The sequence below is a fragment of the Monodelphis domestica genome, chromosome 1, assembly GCF_027887165.1.
Source record: "Monodelphis domestica isolate mMonDom1 chromosome 1, mMonDom1.pri, whole genome shotgun sequence".
NCBI lineage: Eukaryota > Metazoa > Chordata > Mammalia > Didelphimorphia > Didelphidae > Monodelphis > Monodelphis domestica.
Window position 1 is genome coordinate 291,847,219 of NC_077227.1, and position 17,020 is coordinate 291,864,238.

A 17,020-nucleotide genomic window follows, 5' to 3' on the forward strand; every position below is an offset into this window, starting at 1 on the left:
GACCAATTATTTCTACTGTACAGGTCATAAATTCTTTGATAATTGTTATTTTTCTTTTAAACAATTCAGGAACATCTACTGTGTGGTTCCAAGCTCTCTTGTGAATCCATAGGGTCATCTGCTTATATTGATTTTAAATAATCTGGAGGTCATATTCTCTTTTCCTGTTAATATCTTCCTTTTGGTTTATCTGCATGTGCTCAAAGTTTTAAAATTATTGCATTTTCTTCTTAGATCTTTAGTAAATTTAGTTTTTTTCCCCCCTTTTATTTCCCTGACATTCATTTTCTGACTGTGATGGCAGTTTCCAGTGGATTGGACGGGCAAAATTGTCTTTAACCTCCTTCCACATTGAGCAATTTATGTTTTATTGGCCTTATTCTCTTGCTGCAAATGACTTCTGGAAAGAAGACAACTGGTCAAACCTTAATGCTAGATCTTTTTTTCAAATCTATTGGAATATCACACACATGCTGGCAGAGTTCTCTCTTATTCTTCAGTTCTCTGGCTGAACACTTGTAGCATAGCACACTCTTAGGTAGCAGTTCAAGCCAGAGCAAACTTTTGGCTTCTGGATTTCTCTGGCACATTAAGGGTGGGGTAGGGGCAGGCAGAGTTGAGTTCTGTTGCAAGTCTGTGATCGAGCTTGTGTGGTCTTGTCAGAGTGTAGTGGCTGTTGGGGGAAGGGGTGCTGTATTAGTGTGTTAGGAATTAAGGATTAGCTTTCTTTGCTGTTAGATCTTTAGGTTGATATTCCATTAAGGTTCTTGATGTCATATTGTTGAGAGAGTTGGAAAACCCTTATATCTTGAAAACAATTTTTATTTTGGAAAGGCTTGAGAAGTGAAGATCAGAGAAAGTTTCCATCTTCATCTTCTTGATCACATGAACAGAAAGTAGTTTCAAATGTTTTGATTAATTTTGACAATCTTTTTTCAGCCTTCTTCTCTGATATTTTTCTTGCATTTGATACTGTTGATTTCTTTATCTTAATTGATATTCATTCCTCTATATATTTTTGCATCTCTCTCTTCTTACTGACAGACTGCCCCTTAGTCTCCTTTGTTGGCTCTTTACCCATGTTATGTCCCACAACCATCCATCTCTTCCCTCCATAACTTTGTACTATCTACTTTTTTTTTTAACCCTTACCTTTCATCTTGGAATGCTGTGTATTGATTCCAAGGTAGAAGAGTGGTAAGGATTAGGCAATGGGGGTTAAGTGACTTGCCCAGGGTCACACAGCTAGGGAAGTGTCTGAGGTCAGATTTGAATTTAGGACCTCCTATCTCTAGGCCTGGCTCTCAATCCACTGAGCTACCCAGCTGCCCCCCATCCACTTCCCATGCCTAGAATGCACATCATTCCTTCTCATAGCTACCTAGCTATGCTCATAGCTACATAGAATCCATCACTCCCTTCAAATGATGCTCAAGAACCATTTCCTAAATGATAGCTTTCCCAATCCAATTCCCTCCAGACCCTAGGAACTTCTTTACTAACTTCTGTGTATATTTGCTACCTTCATTTGCTATTTATCATGTGTAACCAGAAGGTACTATGGAGTTGGCTCAGGGACATTACCTTTCTTTAGGTCACTGTCTTTATTGCTCTCACCTTCCGTTCATGCTGGAGGTTTGAGTTTTGCCTGTATATATTTTGGGTTCAATAACTATGCCTTCATTTTAGCCTACTGGCAAAAAAAAATAGTCTCATGGTCTATGTGGATCAAATTTTGGGAAAGGGAGTGGATATTGTCATTTTCAATCATGTCTGACTTTGTAACCTTATTTAGGGTTTTCTGGGTAAAAATACTGGAGTCATTTGCCATTTCCTTTTCTAGCTCATTTTATAGATGAGGAACCTATGGCACTAGGGGATTAACTGACTTACCCAGGGTCACACAGTGTCTAGAAGCCAGATTTGAACTCAGGAAGATGAGTCTTCCTGATTCTAATCATGGTACTCTATCCACTGACCTACTTAGCTGCCCAGAGAATTTATATATGACTATTAGTTATGAATAAAAATCACGTTTCTATATAAATTATCTATCATCTATATGTGCATACATATGTATATATTTATATGTATAGCTTTTCAGATCTTAGATTGGAATCATAATCTGATAACTAGGACTTTAGATCCTTGAATTGAACTGAATTAAATTCTATGTATTTCCAGCTAGTTGTATACTTATTTCATTCCTTCCTCTTTGCCTCCTCTTTTTGGCAAAGAATCAGACATTTAGTATAAACATTCATAATTTACCATGGCTTTTTTATATGAAGTAAAAATAAATACAAAACAGTAATAGCTTAGATAAAGAGCAAGAAAAATGATATAAAAGCTTTTGCTATCTAACAAACACAGGAAAGGGAATTTGGGGAGAGAAAGCCTCAGTCACTGAAGTTGTCATTGCAACTAGCAGCCTCAATTTGAATGCTGTATTTATTTTCATCATCATCTGAATAGTTCAGATCCAATCTTTTACACTTAATCTCTTGTTTCAGAGCATATTCTGCAAGGTGCAATGTTGATTGCATCTGCTTTGTGTATTCCTCTTTTCAAAACTCTTGGTTGATGATTCAACAGTTAACAAGAGTAATTTACTTAGCATAACAAAAGTATATCCTACAAGGCTAGGCATTGAAGACATCCCAAGCTAATTCAGATGAACAAAGCTCCCATGCCTAAACTGCTCATCATTTTTCATCAGCCAAGCATTAGAGAAATCATCTTGGAGGTCCTTGGAGGTCTTTGCTGTTGTTTTGTACTCAAGTAATAAGGAAGAGATGCCAACAGTATGATCTTTGAACCAACCAAATCTCAAGGATGGTCTGAATGGCAAGGAACTTTACTGGGTGTTATATTGGAAGCAAATTGGAGGGGGCTAATCAATTTTATATTATATTTTAAAAAAGGGATAGTGTAGGCCTGCCTTTTGCTACTGGGTATGCTAATACCCATTCTTGTGCATCTGGGCTGCCATTGACACTAGGGTTTAATTAATTTCCATGCCCTCTCAGCAAGGGAGTGCTATATACACCCTGGGCTGGAGCAGGACCTGAGCTCCTCTGTCCTTTACTGGTACTCCTTTTCTTTCCCTCTCCTCTTCCATTGGGTTGTATGAATATTATCACTGGATATCTATTTCCATATTATTCTTTTTGCTATAGAACTATTTTTAAAAGCCTAAACCCCAAATCACATATCTATAATCTATATATCTATATGTATATGTGATAAGAGTGATGTCATATGTTTTTCTTTTGCATTTCTACTCCCATAGTTCTTTCTCTCAATGTGATTAGCATTCTTTCCCATAAGTCCTTCAGGAGTGTCCTGGCTTGTTGTATTGCTACTAGTAGCAAAGTCCATTACATTGGAGTGTTCCACAATGTTTTACTTTCTATGTACAATGTTCTGGTTCTGCTCCTTTCACTTTGCATCAATACCTGGAGATTGTTTCAGTTCACATGGAATTCCTCCAGTTCATTATTCCTTACAGCACAGTAGTATTCCATCACCAACATATACCACAATTTGTTCAGCTATTCTCCAATAAAGGGACACCACCTAATCTTCCAATTTTTTGCCTTCACAAAGGTGGCTATGAATATTTTTGTACAAGTATTTTTCCTTATTATCTCTTTGGGATACAAACCTAGTAGTGGTATTGCTGGATCAAAGGGTATGCATTTCTTAATTTTTTTTTTAAATTTAGTCAATTTAGAACATTATTCCTTGGTTACAAGAATCATATTCTTTCCCTCCCCTTACCCCACCCCTTCTGCACAATTCTTTTAAATCCCTTTGTCCATAAATCCAAATTGTCTTCCAGAATGGCTGGATTAATCCACAACTCTACCAGCAATGCAGTAGTGTTCCAATTTTGCCACATCCCCTCCAAAATTTATTGTTCTCCTTTATTGTCACACTGGCCAATCTGCTAGGTGTGAGGTGATACCTCAGCATTGTTTTTATTTGCATATCTCTAATTATGAGAGATTTATAACACTTTTTCATGTGCTTATTAATGGTTTTAATTTCTTTATCCTAAAATGCAGTCATTTTGATCTCTAATGTATTCCTACTTCTTGGGTCTAATTTTACTTCTCCATCTCAGGCTTGGCCTTGCCCACCCCCAGGCAGAAGGTTGCTATCAGCCTATGCTTGGTAGGAACTCTATAGGTACTGCTACTGCCCTCCTTTGCCAGGGTCAGAGGCTTCCAGTCAGAGTCTTGTCACAGTTCCACTCAGGCAATTCCAAAGGATTTTGGCTAAAATTTCTAGGTTTATGGTAGTTATTCTTACAGCTTATTCGCCTTCACCCAGGAGCTACTGACAAGTTTACAAAATATGCCCTAGACTCAAATACCTAACAAGTCTGCTACCAGAATTCATGTCCAGATCAAGATTTCTCAACTATGCTTAGGCAACCACACAAAGCAACAAAAAAAAGACAACAAAGAGATTTTTTCTGTTAGTACATATACTCTATTAGTCCTATAGGGCCACCCCAGGTAAATTTTTTTAGGGAGTCTTGCCTATATAACAATTTGATTACAAATATAAAATTCCTAAGCCTATGAGATACTGATTTATCAATGAAGATATTTTAATAGCTTATAACATTTATCTTTTCATAAGAAGTATTATGGTTTCAAACATTGAACTGTACTGAGCTGAAATGACTATCTACATTTGGATTACTATTGTAGTCCCTATGGACCGCCAGGTTGCCCAGGAGATAAAGCACTGGACTTGTAGTCATGAAGACCCAAATTCAAATATGGCTTTAGACACTTCCTAGCTATGTGACTCTGGGCAGGTTATTTAAACCGTTTGCCTCAGATTCCTCATCTTGGAAAATGAGCTGGAGAAGAAAATTACAAACTTCACCAGTATCTTTGCTAAGAAAATTCTAAATGGGGTCACAAAGAATCAGACACAACTGAAATGACTGAAATGTTATTGTCTACTCAATCACTTGAGTTACAATTTATGTGTGGCTCACCATTGATGGGTTCAATTCAATTCAATAAACATTTATTGGGGACCTTTATTATATACATCAGGCACTGCATTAACGCTGGGGATACTTGGAAAATTCTAAACCATCTATAAAGGAAGGCTTTGGGAGGAGTAAAATGCTATATTCTCTGCAGTGAGAGAACTGACTGAGGGAAAAGGAGTTGAATATTGAAAGCTGGGTCATTCTGCATAGTGATAAGATTCTAGGTGATCATCTTGTCTTGTGAGGGTAGAGGCATGATGTTGACATTCTGTGTAGTAAAAATTTCTACTCATCCTTCTAGCTATTTGGGACACTATTCTTTAGATATTTCAAGCAATACCTGACACAATGATTCACTTCATTCTTATACTGACCAAACATGCCATAAAAATCCATAGCTTCATATTTCAAAAAGGATTTTCAAGATAATTCAGTGACCAGAAATTAGAATATGGTTCACAAAAAAAAACCAAAAATGTACTTTTTGCAATAGCATGTGTGAAGAAAATAGTGTACTTCTTCATGGATTGGAATTGTTTTTATTGTGTTTTGCATGAAATAAAGGTCCCTCGAAGGAGATGGGTATTTGTTTTCATGAAGTAGCTAATTTAAAAAATAATCTGTTGCATTTTACACTAAGATTTGAAAAACTGTTATATTTTTAGTATTATTTGTTGTGTTGGCAAAGAAAATAAACCAGAGAATAGAATGTTAACTTTATATTTTGTAGTGCTTTTTTTAAACTTGAGAGACAATATCTTTCTTGAAATCAAAATAATTAGGTTGTCTTAAATGTACAAAACATATCAAAGTTTTAATTTAAGTGAAATCAAATGGAACTTTACCAGTATTTTCACATTTAAAATTGTACATTCTATCTTGGCTTTTTTTGCACTTGTTTTCAATAGTTTAAATACATATATAGGACAACAGTCCAAAATTTAAAATATTTCATGTATATTTCATTTGCATACAAAATATACAGACTATCCAGTTTCTATCCTTAGGCAGATAATGTGCCTTTGTACTTTAATGGTAACTGTCAATCTGCCTCTTCTTTTGATGGGAGAATATCAAAAGCAATTAATTTGCTCAGAACATTGAGGGTGTAGTTCTAATATGAATGTTTAAAGATCTTTACTCTCCCTTAAATATTAGTTTTTTGGGGAGAGTTAAATATATTTTGTATTCTTGATATATAATTGCTTTTTTACCTTTATTTCCTTTTTAATGCCTATCTTTGTATATGTTTCATAATGTAACATTAGTATAATAGTATATGCATGTAATTTGTAAGTAAATAAAATTTTTTACTAACAGGGTTGCACTGTGGAAATAGTTTGGATAAATGCTTAGCATATTAGTTGACACATAGCAGGTGTTTAATAAATGTTTATTGATTGATTGAATATTGGTTATGGGGACTAAGAATTTCAGTGTCTTGCCCGTGGTCACACATGGAGTATTCTGTTTTCAACCAAGTTGTTTACAATGTCTTCTTACACTGAGCTGAAATCTGCCTCCTTGCAGATTACAGGCATCATTTCTAGTCTTTATTTCTGAAGCAAAAGAGAATGAAAACGTATGTCTAATCTAGGTGGTGCAATGGAGGGAGCAGTATAATTTAAGTTAGAATCCTGCTTTGGACTCTGACCTGAGGCAAGTCACTTAAGCTTTCTTTTGATAGCTCCTACTTCAGAAATATTTGTATGGAGTGAGATAATAGTGCTTTGCATTTAAATAGAACTTTAAATGCAATAACAAATGTTTAGGTCCTTATGTTTCCACTGTATACTTTGGTCCTACTCCATAGTTTTTTTGGGGGGATGGGGGGGTAGGAGGGAATGAAGGACTCAAGAGTTGGAGTTTAATATTGACTACTCATTCCTGCACTTGTACCTCCTAATCCTGCTTTTTGAAAAAAGCTTTCCCTACCTTTGTTTTTTCTACCATGCAAAGAATTTTGTGAATCCAATTGAAGGTCACCTCCTTAGCATTTTGGAGAAAGGAGCCACTCTAAAGTCATGACAGGGTCCTGGGGCTGGCCTTAGGTCCTGCTGAGGGACACATTCCCTAGGGCAGTAATGGCCAACCTTTTAGAGACAGAATGCCATGCCCCCCTACTATATACCGTGCCCCTCCCACCACCACATGCTGGGTGTGCCCTGCCTCCCCTTTACCCCAGACCCAGACCCAGACCCAGGAGGGAGGAAGTACTTCCCTTGGGCTTCTGGCTGGGTGAAGTGAGGAATGTCCTCTGTGAATGTAGAGATGGGGAGGGGAGTGGCCCGAGGGCTCTATTCTCCTCCCCCTCTGCAGCTCTGAGTTGCCTATATAACTCACTATGTGCTCCCATTGGGCTGCTGGGCAGAGGGGCAAGGGATCTGAAAAAATGTCATCAGTCGGTGGAGAGGGGGAAGGGAGCAGACAGTCCAAGTCCCTCTGCCTTTCTAGTAATAAAGGGTAGGGTATTGGGAGGGGGAGGGTGGCCGAGTGCCCACAGAGAGTGCTCTGCAAGCCACAGGTTCACCATCACTGCCCTAGGGCCTAAGTCAAATCCAACCCTGTTAGGTCAGTGTGAGATTTGGGGGTAGTTTGAAGATTTTCTCTCCTTTCTCCTCCCTCATCCTAAATTCCATTGGTAGGGTGGCAGTAGCATCGGAGGTGGAGAGAATAAAGCACACTTGAACAAACTCCAATTGCTCATACTGATATTGCTAGGAGTGGACACTTGTTTTTGTGGAGCTGAACTTGTTGAAAGCACAGATGTGGAAACCAACTGTTAGCTCAAAATCAGTAATTTTTCCCCTCTAGGCTGTATTCTACTACTAGCTTTTGATATATCCTTTATCTTTTTTTGACACACTTTACACCATACAATACAACACAATTGGTGGCTTATTTGTGCAGGTCATTCAAAATTACTTTGCATTATTCTGCATATTAAATTTTTATCTTAATTTTTTGAGCCTATGATTAGTGGGATCCACAAGGCACAGGGTGTAGTTTAGGTCTAAAGAAAGTACTGTGCAAGCAGCAATCATTTCTGCTTAGGTTGGAGAATGCATCTGGAGTCTGAGCTCTTCATTTTATTGGAGGCGGGGAGAGGAGACAGATACAGAGATAGACAGAGAGACAGACAGAGAAACAGAAAAGTGAGCAAGAACACAGACATTCTGGGGCAGGAGTAAAAACTAATGCAGGATCTCAGCCAATTTAAATGGGGTGTGTGTGTGTGTGGGTGTGTGTGTGTGATTTGCAAGTTGTTCATTATCTATAATTCCAGACGTGTGTATGGGGCTCTTGGGAGAATTAAGCATTTTTTTAAGCACCTTCCTCAATGATTTAAGCCAAAACAAAACAAACCAAAACAAAAAACCCTCACAACAGTCTGGCAAAATTCTGGTTGACCTCTCAGTGCCAAATGTAAAAAACGACTATTCTACAATCCTAGGGTTCTTTCTTGGTTTGCATACTCTCATTGTTGGGGATCCTATGCTGCTCCTCAATGGCTGTTTTTGTCCATATACAATAATATGACTGCTGAGTGCCTATTCAGTAGCACAATCATTTCTAAAAAGCCATTTTGTATCCAGTTTCTTACCCCATTCACACACAAATATGACTTTCTTAAAGCTGAAAGGGAGGTTCTTTCAGTAAGCTTCAGTAGGCTTCCTACTAGGAAACTGGGTGATGATGATCACTAGCTATCTATTCGTTCTGTCCTAGAGAAAAACAAAACAAGATCTTCCCAATATCTCATATCCACACAATGTTGTTTGAAGGTAAACTGAGTGATTAGGAAATCTTCTAAAAGCTGGAGATTTAAATTACCAGGCTAGAAAGCCCAGGAACAACAAAGCTAATGGATCTAAAAGACAGTCTTTTGCAATTAATTTTAAGGTACAGTTCTTGAGGACACAGAACCTCTCCATTTGATTCTCTTCTGGTTGAAAGTTCAAGGGCAATTTTTTCTGTAATCGCCTATGAGGGGGAGGGGTGCCTCACCGTAATAGCTATCACTAGTTGGCATCACTAAAAATACCATCAGAAGTATGAAAACCAATCTGGGCTCGCTATCCTCTACCCTATCTTTTACTTCAAAAAGCTTATGATGTTGCAGTAATTCAGGACTATGCCAATTGTTCTAGGTTGGGTCTGAATCAGTAGAGTCCTTTGGTAGTTTAGATTTGATATTAGAACAAATTAAGACATCTGGAGATCATTCAACAGTTAACAAAAGGAGATTTAGTTAGACAGAGCAGGAGGAGGATATTCAGCGAAAAAAAAAGGCCATTGAGGATACTTCAGATTGATTCATTTGAAGAAAGCTCCCTTGCTTGAAGTGACCCATTATTTTACACATCTCAAGTCTCTGAGAAAAATGTCTGGAGTTCTTTGTATGTTTTGTACTTTGGCATCAAGGAAGAAATGTCAACAGTCTGAGCCTTCAGTCCTCCAGGGCCAATCAAGTTTCAAGTACAATCTCAATACCTATAAAGGAAAAATTAGTCTAACTTGCACAGTGGCAGGGGTTAGGATATTTGGGCTGGAGACAGAGACTTGAAAGAGAATGGCTGAAACAGGTTTCACTGAATCTGAATAGCTTTATTTTTCATACTTGCAATACTTGTGCCTCATAGTGAAGGGGATGCAGTTAGTGATCTGTCAAACTTTATGTAAATGTAAGCTATTGTAATAATAATTGTTAAAATATCTACAGCTAGGGGGCTGAGATTCTATCAAGAACTAGCCTTAAGTGTTCCCTTCTCTTCCTCCTAATCTTTCACACTTATTTTCTTTTTAATTTAATGTAAAGGGTACTTTAAAAAATAAGAGTTCTCTTTCCTCTTTCATGGTTTCTTTCATAATATTACTACTTCCTGCCCCTGCAATATTTTGTTGTATTTTTTTAACCCAATTACTTAAAGAACCAATTTTTAACATTTGTTTTCTGACATTTTGCAATCCAAATTATCTTCCTCCTTTCCCAGACAACAAGTAATCTGATAGAGGTTATACATGTACTATCATACAATACATATTTTCATATTTGTCTTGTGAAAGAAGATACAATATTGCCAGTTTTTTATAAAAATACTTCTTTCATGCCTAATATATTATCTTTAACTTCTGTAGTTTAACAGTGACACCCTTTAACTATCAAAAATCTGACCATTGAAATACACAAAAAGGCATTAACTCATGAAAAACATACAATATAATAATTCTAATTATAAAATAGAGGAATAAAGCATATGTTAGCTTATTAGAACTATGACTGTTTAGCATAGGCTTTTGTAAAATGACTTTAAATTCAAATGGTAATCTGGCTGGGCATTATAAACATGCTATCAATATAAATCAGTATTTTGTTTGATTTCATCTATTTCAGTACCATTTTCTAAACTTATTTTCTTTAGACTTAAGAATGAACCAAACTAATATTTATGAGCTAATTAATATTTTCAATTAATAAGTATAGATCTGAATCAATTAAATGTCATTTAACATAAGCAAATATAAATTATAGTTTAAAATTATGAATAACAATATTTTAGCTAAAGTACTATGAAAGTCACAAGAGAAAATCCAACTATATATAAATTTGTTTTTGAAAATCAATAACATTAACTTGTATAAAGTTTTATTTCTGCTTTTGCTAATAATATTATTGGGATACTTGTCATTAAGCTAAGAATCCTAAATATAAATGAAATTCTGTGGATTAGGATTTCCCAATCCTCTTGGTTTACAAAGACAGTGTACAATCCTGAGTGCCAGATATAGTTAGTTTTTCTCCTAGAAAAATTTCCAAATATTGTTATGGTATAGCTTGTATTATTTTCCCCCCAAATACAGGCACCAGGATCTCCACACAAGCAATCCTTCCCATTGGGCCTATATTCTGTAAACAACTCAGTACAATACCATTTGTCTACTCATGATGGTACCCAGGCTGTAGGGGCCAGGTTGGTGTTTATCCTTCTCTAAGAAGCATTCTGCAGAAATCTCTCTTTAGGAGGCTGGTGGTCTAGAGCATTGCTTTTGGGGAACATTGAATTTGGCATTATCCTAGGCAAAATGCCCAAGGCTGAGAAAGTCAGTTCTTTGGATGTCTCTCATCTTGGGCTCCAAGCAAGTATTTGTTTTCTTTTATATCAATGTTGCCATACCTCAGGCAAGAAAAGTCTCTGTTTTGGAACTCTTATACCTAACCTGTGCTCAGAAAACAGAATTTGTAGGAATTTGTAGTTGCCTCTTTCAGCCACCTGGTCAAACACATACAGCTAGCTATCTGATACTTTTCTTATTAGTCACCATTAACTTAATTGCTGGGGTTGGGAGGACATGGGGTTGGTGGGGAGAAATCTTAAGATATGGAAAAAATGAGAATAGCTCACTCTATCTGGCCTGTGAAAAGAATGTCTAAGAGTTCCTCCACATGATGTTTAGCTGTCAGTCACCTTGGAGACAGTTTTATTCACTGGGAACCTGAGTAGTTCCATGTATTCTTTCAGCATACATGCCTTCCTTTCATGGGGAGGGGTCTCTCAGATGCCTCCAAACACGGATTCATATTGTATAATCATTATTTCAGCTACATTTTAAAATGTGTAAACTAAAAGCTTATGGTAGCAACAAATCACATCTGGAGATCAGAATAATCAGAAAACATTTTTTAAAACTGTGTATGTTAACACATTAAAGGAAACCCTTTGGATAGAAGTTTGTTTCCTGATAAAATTTTATTAAGCTAATTTGGCTCTGCCATCTTGAACAAGTTGATTCTCTAGTATTCAATTTCCTCATCTGTAAAAAAAGGGGGTCTAGACCTAATGGCTTTGAAGGTCCCCTTCAGGCCTAAAATTTATGATTTTATGATACTGTTGAAATTTCTTCTTGTGGCTAAATAATTCCTCCAATGAGTATTCTCCAGTTAGGTTCAACCCTCCACCCCTACCATAAGGTTGCCACAAGTAAAAATTTTAAAGCAGGAATTTTAATTTTTAAAGCGCCAAAATTTCCCCCCCATTACTTATGGTGTTTCAGATCCCTTTCCCCCAGTGTATAGTAACACTTTGCTCGCAAATTTGAGTATGGAGACTTCGATTTGTTTTACACTCATAATCTCAAAAATGGAAGATGCTTCCCAAGGAACGGCTCCATTCATTAATAATGTAGCTTTCCCAGGCTTCTCTTTAGTTCGCTATCTCTTCCTGTAGCAGTGACAAACTGTAAAAGTCATCCAGCAGCCAATAAAAAGGTAGAAGAGGGAAGTGCAAAGCTCCTCCCCAGAGCTCTTCCTCCTTTAGAGCCGAAAGTAGATAAAAACAGACACACAAACTTCCTAGGAGCTTAAAGAATAGGGGAAGTGGCGGTGGGACCTACTATTTCAATAACCAAGCTGGGTACTAATAGTTGGAATCAGAGGCAAGGAGGGAGGAAAAAGGGAGGGGACAAGGAAGAATATAAGCGATCTCCAAGAGGAACCTTGCTTTCCTCCTTATTGGTAGGTAGGAAGGCAGTGAAGTGGCAATTTTCGAAACTACAGGTAAGAAGAGACATCAAGTAGTTGAAATTTGGGCTGATGTCAGCTGGGTGGAAAAGTAGGGGGGAGAGACAAAGCCAGAGAAGAATGGGACCTGGGGGCTTCCCCCCAATATGCATCCTGCCTCTCTAGCACTTCGTGTGCGGGGCTAGGCTGGGGGTGGGGAGGCTGCCCTCACCGCCGGCTGCGGTTGAGCGTCAGCGCCCCATTGTGAGCGAGGAGGGGGAGGAGGAGGAGGGGAAGGGAAAGAGGAGAGGGAGGAGGAGGAGGAGGAGAGGGAGGAAGAGAAGGAAGAGGGGGAGGAGGAGGAAGAAGAGGAGGAGGAGACTCAGGAGGAGGAGACGCGGACGTGGGGGAGGGAGGGAGGGAGACTAGAAGAGGATCCGCGGAAGGGACGGCTCGCTCACTCATTCACTCACTGAATCATTCACTGGGGCCGCCGCCGCCGAAGCCGGAGCAGCTGTGGGAAGGAGCTCGTCAGTCACACAAAAGGGGCGCAAGATTTTGCCAACGCCCTCTGTTGCCGCTGGTCCAGGAGGGCCGGTCGTTCCCCACCTGACCGGCTTTTTCCCTCCCTCCAATTTTGTTAGGGAAGTGGGACGAGCGCGGGTGGCCGAGGATCCGGGCCAGCACGCGGGCGAGGGGAGATGCCGCTGCTTCACCGAAAGCCGTTTGTGAGGCAGAAGCCACCGGGGGACCTGCGGCCCGACGAGGAAGTTTTCTACTGTAAAGTTACCAACGAGATCTTCCGCCACTATGAGTAAGAGCCGGGACTGGGTGTTGGGGGCTGGGGGCAGTTTGGGGACACTTCTGGCGCCGCTCTTCCGTTTTTTTCAGCTCTTCTTAGCGCTCCTTTTGTCTTGATTTGCACCTTCCCCACTCTGGGCATCTGGCGTGCGATGGAAAGGGACTGGTTTCGCCGGAGCTCACGCTGCTGTCCTTAGTGACTCAGCCCGAGCCGGCTGGGGCAGCCCTGGCCCTGACTCGAAGGGAGGGCATGAAAGGAGCAGAGGCGGGGGAATCCCACGCCGAGTGACCGGCAGGGTGCGCTGGGGGATGGGGGGGTGGGTGGGAGGGAAACCAAGGGTCGGCTCCCCGCGACTCTGAGCGGCGAAACCCCGCCATCCCCTCCCGGTGCAGGCTGTGCTGTGTGGACGCCGGTAGTTCCGGGATCCCGGCCGCGGCGGCTAGGGCTGCCCCGCTCTTGGGGGCAGTTGTAGGATGTTAGTCTTTTGGCCAAGGCCACGGAATCCCGCCCCCAGAGGCTGGAAGCCGCGGGTGGAGCTCCCTCGCTCTCTATGCTTTATTCGGGGATTTGACGTTGGTGCTGTCGGTTGGCGGGTCCGCGCTGTGGGTGCGGAGACGGAGCCAGAAAAGGGAGGAAGTGAAAGTTGCAGGTTCTTGTGTGTGGGTTGAATTCCTATTCTGCGGGCCTCTGGGAGGTAGACCCTCGTTAGGCTGCTGGCCTCTGGGGAGGCTTCAGAAACTAGGTAGGCCTAGGTAAGTTCCTGGCTCTTATTCCTCCGTCTCCCTCCTACATTTCCTTCCCCCGGGGAACAGGGGCAAAAAACAAAATCGGATGGGTTTCTAGGCAAGACTGAGGGGGGAAAGAACTCTTTCTCCCCCAACTCCTCCCCCGTGGAGTATAGTTGGTTCTAGTTGACACTTCTTTATGTTTGTGGAGCAAAACACTAAGTTTTGATAAGCTTGTGCCTTTTCTTCTGCCAAATTTAGAGCCCAAACTCTACCTGCTTTTAAACTACAGTTCAATGCATTTCTAGTAAGAATCTAGCCACGTTTCTTCTAATCCACTCCAAATGAAGCGTGTGGTTTGTGCGTGTTTTGGCTAAGACACTTAAGTAGTGGGTGATATAACACTTATTGTGAAGTAGACTTCTCTATTGAGTTGGGTCTGTAAAAGTGGGAGTGGTTTAGAAGACTATACCCTTCCCCTCGAGGATATTGTAATATGTTGGGATTAGATTATTCCCAAATTACTCCTTTTCTTTGTGCTTTTATTCTGGAAGAAGTTTTTTGCTTGTTTTTTACAGCTACCGAAAAGGAAAATGAAAGATTTATTGCATCAAAAAAGTGTGCTAGTTTAAACTAACAATCAGTGGCTCTGAAAGGAATAATTTTTATCTGGTAACTCCAAAATGAAATTAAAGTAATTGGCTGTTTTTGAATTGTGATAGTTTGACTGGTGGAATCAAGGTCATTTTCTTTCTTTTAGGGGAAAGTGTTATTTCTGTTTTAATTGTTGCAAACGATATATGTGAAATTAAGTTTTAGATTTAAAGTTAATATTTTAAAGAGCTTGTGTCCATTATTGGATGGGAGATAGGAATATTTTAATGTTCCTCAAATATGTGCTACTTTCTTATAAAATGAAAATTAGAGTCAACCTTTATTTTTAGAAAAATACATTTAGAAGTAAATAGGGAAGCATTTAGGATATTGATTTCTAAATACTTCCTTAAATATTAAACCATCACAGTCAAAGCCATTTTTCTTTTGAACAAATTTCTCCGTTCTTCTCTCCTCTGCTCCTCCTCCTTTTTTTGAGGCTGGAACAATTAAGAAAAATGCTGGATTTTGACTCTTTATGTTGGGCATGTAATGCAGTTAGGCAGATATAGAATGCATTGATGATTCTTTTTGATATTGATCAAATGTGCGAGCTTAAAATGGGGAACAATTTTTAATACATTAAGATTTTTTTTAAAAAATAGAAATAGGGATGGGACCAGTAATAATGGTGAATAGTGTTTGCCAGTGTAGACAGGCACCTTCACTGCAATTTATCATTTTTGGGGTTGCCTAGCATACTGAGAAGTTAAGTGACTTGCAAAGTCTCACAGTCATTGTGTGTCAGAAGTGAACTCTTCCTGGCACCCATCAACTTTCCAGGCTCCCAATTTTGAAACGTAGGTGTTATCCTTATTCTCTCTCACCTAATATATCTAATCAGTTGCCAAATTTTGCAACATTTCTATCTTAAGAAGTGGGCTCTTATCCCACCCTTTCTCTTCATGTACAGAGTACCTTTGGTCAGACCTAGATAACTATTTCAACCTTCTATCACTAAATCAGGAATTATTTTGTTAGGCACCTTTTTTTGAGGCAGGCAATTGTGCTAGGGAAAAAAATACAAAGAATATAACAATCCCCTTTTGCCATGAGTTTACCTTCTAAGCAACAAGTTTTTATAAAAATAGATCAAGTATAAATGTAAAGTAAATGCAAATATCTGCAGGATAGTTCGGATATTAGGGGAAAATCAGAAAAGTCTTCTTTTAAAAAGATGATGCCAGAACTTTATCTTAAAGGAAAAGAGACCTTCCTGCTTCATCTCTCCACCCTAATCCATCCTTCTGTGTTATGGCCAAGTAATTTTCCTTAACCATTTGATTTCCCTCCTCAATCAACTCCACTTTTGCCTTTAGGATTACATATAAACTCCTGTGTTTAGTTTTTAAAGTTTTCTACAATATGGCCCCAACTTATCTTTCTAGTCTCATTAGTCATTATTTTCACTCTTGGACTTTGCAATCTAGCCAAACTGATCTTTTCTTGTTTTCTCACATTATACTCTATCCCAAATACCTGGAATGCATTCCTTCATCTCTTTCTCATGTCCTTTAGATGCAACTCCATCATCTTAAACTTTTCTGAAACATGATGCCCTCCTTCTCCCCTTCAACTTGCTCTAGAGACTTTCCTCCCAAACTTACCACGTGATTAACTTTTTAATATATTTGTATTCATGCACTTTGTAATTTTTATCATATATACACACACTTATGTAGGTAACATATATATAGAATTAAACAATTCATTTTCATAAGTTTACCTCCCAGTGGAGGAGATTTTTACACCAACCCACCCCCACTGAGTCCACTGGGACTATAAACTTGTGAGTAGGAATTGTTTAATTCTTTTCCCTTTTATATCTGTCATCTAGTATAGAACATGACACCTAAGTAGCTGTTTATTAAGTAGTTATTGGTAACCCAGATCTAACTACTACTAGCTTATTACCTTTAGATTTTAAAATACTCTTTCATATCAATAGGATATAGAATTTAAATTGACAAGGGATATACTTACTGAAACATCTCCCTCATTTTGCAGATGTGAGGAAATACATTCTGAGAGAATGACTGACTTTTGGACATAAGGTTGTAAATAGCAGAGCCAGATTTTTGATGCTAATATTCGTATGATTCTAAATTTTTTCTCTGCCTTGTTTTTTCTTTAAAAATTTTAAACCTGTTTTAGGATCCATTCTAAATTTTGCTTACAAGGCAGAAGAGTGGTAAGTAAGGGCTAAGCAATTGGAGTTATGGGACTTGCCCAGGGTCATACAGCTAGGAAACGTTTGAGGTCATATTTGAACCTAGGACCTCCTGTGTCCACACCTGTTTTTCTATCAATGCAACACCTAG

The 17,020-nt window shown here is 39.0% G+C and overlaps 1 protein-coding gene and 1 long non-coding RNA gene across 3 annotated transcripts in view; one reads left to right on the top strand and one right to left on the bottom strand.

The window, feature by feature from the left end:
* Positions 1–9,245: 9,245 nt before the first annotated feature.
* Positions 9,246–12,458, bottom strand: LOC107650418 (uncharacterized). Its single transcript, XR_008915026.1, has 2 exons — positions 11,425–12,458; positions 9,246–9,514 (listed from the first exon to the last, which is right to left on the bottom strand). It is a non-coding gene; the product is annotated as an uncharacterized LOC107650418 (long non-coding RNA).
* Positions 12,444–17,020, top strand: part of BAZ1A (bromodomain adjacent to zinc finger domain 1A) — a 160,120-nt gene continuing 155,543 nt past the window's right edge. Inside the window, exons 1-2 of one of the 2 annotated variants that reach the window (XM_016427028.2) lie at positions 12,444–12,575; positions 13,163–13,332. In XM_016427028.2, coding sequence (XP_016282514.2) covers positions 13,220–13,332 — 113 coding nt within the window. In that variant the 5' untranslated portion in view covers positions 12,444–12,575; positions 13,163–13,219. Of the gene's footprint in view, positions 12,576–13,010; positions 13,333–17,020 lie in introns of those variants that run through there. The other variant, XM_016427024.2, reaches the window with a different exon arrangement.